Source organism: Oryctolagus cuniculus, chromosome 18 (genome assembly GCF_964237555.1).
Source record: "Oryctolagus cuniculus chromosome 18, mOryCun1.1, whole genome shotgun sequence".
NCBI lineage: Eukaryota > Metazoa > Chordata > Mammalia > Lagomorpha > Leporidae > Oryctolagus > Oryctolagus cuniculus.
This window is the reverse complement of record NC_091449.1, coordinates 69,545,065-69,548,842: the sequence shown is the minus strand read 5'-3', so window position 1 is coordinate 69,548,842 and position 3,778 is coordinate 69,545,065. Positions and strand designations below refer to the sequence as shown.

The window sequence follows — 3,778 nt, the reverse complement described above, 5'->3', positions numbered from 1 at the left end:
GGAGTAAAAGCCCCGCCCCCACACAATCCCATAGAGGCAGCCCAGGCTGGAGGCAGTTACCCCTGGCTAACAAGCTTCCCACAGAGCCACTCCCCAGGGAGCTTCAGGGCCCAGAAGCCACAGGCTGTGGTAACAGGGAGGGAGCCACAAAGCAAAGATGAAGCCACACCTGACCACTTAACCCACGAGGAGAGGTGAGCAGCACTCACATCCTTGCACCCTCATCAGCCCCGAGGGCAGCCTGCACCTTCCTGAAAAGAAAACTCTTAGCCATGTCTCCTCCATCTACGGACCGGGAACCTGACTCAACCTGCCTGTGCTGTGTGCATTCTCTGAGAAGGGTGTGGGGAGCAACCCGGACTAGACTGTTACTGGAATTAAGACTTATTCTATGCATCTGCTCTCCCACAATATGGCGCTGGGAGAGGAGAAAACAGTTTCTACACAGCTGCCTCCAGTTCGGCCAATAAGCTGTGGGACTTGCTCCTGATTGGAGGAGAGCAGCGTGCTCGGCGTGTGGGCAGCCGAGTTGGGATTGGCGGAGGAGGACTATAAAGGAGGAGAGAGACGGCATGCACCAGGAACATCTAAGGGGAACATCTAAGGGGAACATCTGTGCAGCCCCCGAGAGAGCCGGCCGGCGGTGTGCCGCTCCCCTGCGGAAGTGGGGAATGTGGCAGGGGGAACCGCCCTTCCACGGAGGTGGAAGGGACAGTAGCCAACCCGGGAAGAACCAGCAGCAAACCCGGGGAGGGCCGAGCAGACGAAAGAACAGCGCAGGGTCCTGTGTCGTTCCTCCACGAAGAGGGGGAGCGACATAATGGTGCCGTGACTCGGATATGAAGCCTAGGCAGGGTTTAGTGTTGCTCCTCCACGAAGAGGGGGAGCGACAAAGGGTACATAGTTCCCAGCACAGTACGGCAAGAGAGAAACACCCACCTTCAGTGGAAGCAGATCAGAAGAGGGATCAGCTCACTCCTACTCCCTGAAGGCGCCATCACCTGCTGTGCAGCAGGCACTAAGTGAGGCTGGCGTGCCAGAACAGGGTCACTGCGCAGTGGCCACCAGTACTCATCAGAGTAGGGGTGGAAGCGCCATTCCCCTCTCAGGCCAAGGAGGGGCAAGCTGCCAGCCACACTTGGAATGGCAGGGACAGGCAGTGGGAGATGGCTCGTGCCATTCACTGGTGAATAGCTACCACCCAGGGAGATGCTTCAACAACTTGGGAAGGCCCCATGCAAGGGAGTGCGGAGCTACCTGCACCAGATAAGGTGAGGAGACAGGTCTGACATGCAAGTGCAGGCAGCAGCCCAGGTGCAACGGGAGGGGGTGTGCTGAGGCCTGGGGAGCAAGAGGCACGGTGGGAGGCACTGCTGTGGCCTAGCCCCACGTGAGATGTAGCCCAGGCTCTCCTATGGGTGGGCTGCCGCAGTGACCTCATGAGACCTATGACAACACCCACCACAGGGGCCTTCTGGGGTGGAGGGAGCACACTTTCACCAGAAGACCCCCAAGAGGCTCAGGTGATAAAGGTTTGGTAGAGGCCACAATACAGCTTAAACCCTGGAGATTTTAAAACAAACTACTGTGCATTTCACAAATAATGGAAACTGAATGTGCTTGTCTCCAGTTTAAACTGTCTTTGAGAGGCAGACACAACACTTTGGAAAATGTACTATCAAGTTCCCGTGTCTGGTCTTGGCCTCCTCCCAACAGAGATGCAGAGAACCAACGGGCATTCAGGGGCAGTGACCCCACCCTTCCCCAGGGTCATGAGCTTCACCATGTGACCCAGACATCATCTGCCCACCCCAAGGTGGGCAGGGCTGGTACAGTTGCTGGTTCATGCCCTGGGACCACTGTGCTTTCGGCGAATCCAGGAGGCAGGCTCATGTGCTCGCAGAAGCACACAGGGATGTCTTCACCACATCTGCGGCACTGGGTCCACACCACACTCACCAAAAAGAAAAAGTCAAGCCTGTCTCAGGTCAAGGCACCTGAAAGGCATGGAGCTCACAACCCAGAACTGGCCTTCCTTTTATTGAGGAGCTAGCCAACACGAGGAAGATGGCTGATCTACAGGTGCTATGGCCAGAGGAAGCACTGGGGCACCTGCAGACGGTCCCACAGAGCTGAGTGGGGCAGTGGGGGCTCAGTCCAGACTTGCCTCTCTGTGACCCCAACAAAACGAATCACAAGGAAGGTTACCAAGCCACGGCAATCAGACTGACTCATGCTAGTCAGAAAGGCGCCCCAACCCCAACTTCCTCTCACACTCAGAGCAGAACTGCCACAGGAGGGAGACCTTGCTGCGAGAGGGACCCCCAAGATCCCTCCAACCTTCCCTCAGCCACACACCTGTGGCTTCGTGAGGACATACGGGCCTCCCACTCACCTGGCTCACAGCCTGACCTTCCCTTCATAACCAGCTCAGATTCTCCTCCTTTTAATTCTAACTTTGGGGATTCTGCACTGGGTCGAGGCTCGTCTTCTGAGTGACTTTAAGATGACCTGCATTAACACTTCTCCAGAGGCAAGCTCACTCGGACACTCGTGTCCTATCTCTGCCAGAAGTGTCTGAGGCTACATCCTTTGCTCAGGGCTCCCAGGAGGGTACAAAGGCCTGGGCTGCAGCCCTGCTGCCTCTCCCTGCTGGTCCCGGTCCAGAGACTCGGGACACTCCCCCTGCCACCTCTCTGGCAGGCAGCCCTTCTCTGGTACTTCTCAGGGTTTCACCCACAGGCCCACTTGGGGTTGCCAGGTGTTTTCATGTGTTCCCGTGATTCTGGAAGCCACTCGGCAGAGGCTCAGAGGCAGCAGCGGTCACCCAAGGTTGCAGCCAGGTCTGCACACAGCTATAGGGGGCTTTCCTGCATGTGCTGCTCAGGGACCCCCTCCCCCTGTACACGGTTCCAGCCCTTCAGCCCCTCAGGAAGGGACGTGTCCTCTTCTAGGCTGCCAGTGCCCTCAACAAGCTCCTCGTATGTGGCCGTCTCCGCGAAGGGTCGGGGGCCCAGGAGCTCCACCATGTCGGCCTTGTCCAGCACCTCCTTCTCCAGGAGCCGCTTGCCCACCTGCAACAACGGCCCATGTCTCAGGCGGTGCCGAGTCGGCTCACACCACTCCAAACACGGCCCACGAGCGTGGGCGTGACCCGCGAGCCACCCTGAGACCCGCGCCCCTACTTGCCTTTTCCACCTGGTCCCGGCACCGGGTCAGCAGCTCCAGGGTCCGCTCGTAGGCAGAGCTGATGAGGTGCCGAACCTCCTCGTCGATGAGCTGGGCAGTTGCCTCGCTGTAGGGCTTCTCCACCAGGGTTTCGCCTTGTTGGGGGAAGTCAAACGACACCTGGCCCAGCTTCTCACTCATCCCAAACTGCACAATCTGCAAGTGCACGAGGAGCCAAGGCTGAGCTGTGCCCCACACAGCCACCTGGGGCCATGCCCGCGATGTCTGCCCCATACCTGTGCGTAGGCGCTCTGTGTGACCTTCCTTAGGTCATCCTGTGCCCCTGTGGTGATCTTCCCAAAAAACAGCTGCTCGGCCACCCTGCCACCCAGCATCATGCACATACGATCAAACAGCTGCTCCCGTGTGTACAGGTACTGTTCTCGTGGCAGGTACTGGGCATAGCCGAGCCCCTTGCCTCGGGGGATGATGGACACCTGCAAGACAAGAGCCGGTACCCAGGTCATGCTCCAAATACAGCTGTCCCGCAGCAACCCCAACCCACATCACCCCAGCTCTGACCGTCAAGAGTGGGAGAAGAGCCCTGGGC

The 3,778-nt window shown here is 58.5% G+C and overlaps 1 protein-coding gene across 4 annotated transcripts in view; it reads right to left on the bottom strand.

Annotated features, from left to right (window-relative positions):
- Positions 1 to 2,024: 2,024 nt before the first annotated feature.
- LOC100342095 (mitochondrial inner membrane m-AAA protease component AFG3L1) overlaps positions 2,025 to 3,778 on the bottom strand; it is a 44,093-nt gene continuing 42,339 nt past the window's right edge. For all 4 annotated transcript variants that reach the window (XM_008251957.4, XM_008251956.4, XM_008251958.4 and 1 more), the window contains 3 exons: positions 3,465 to 3,665; positions 3,190 to 3,384; positions 2,025 to 3,074 (listed from right to left, as the gene is read on the bottom strand). In XM_008251957.4, coding sequence (XP_008250179.2) covers positions 2,856 to 3,074; positions 3,190 to 3,384; positions 3,465 to 3,665 — 615 coding nt within the window. In that variant the 3' untranslated portion in view covers positions 2,025 to 2,855. The remainder of the gene's footprint in view (positions 3,075 to 3,189; positions 3,385 to 3,464; positions 3,666 to 3,778) is intronic.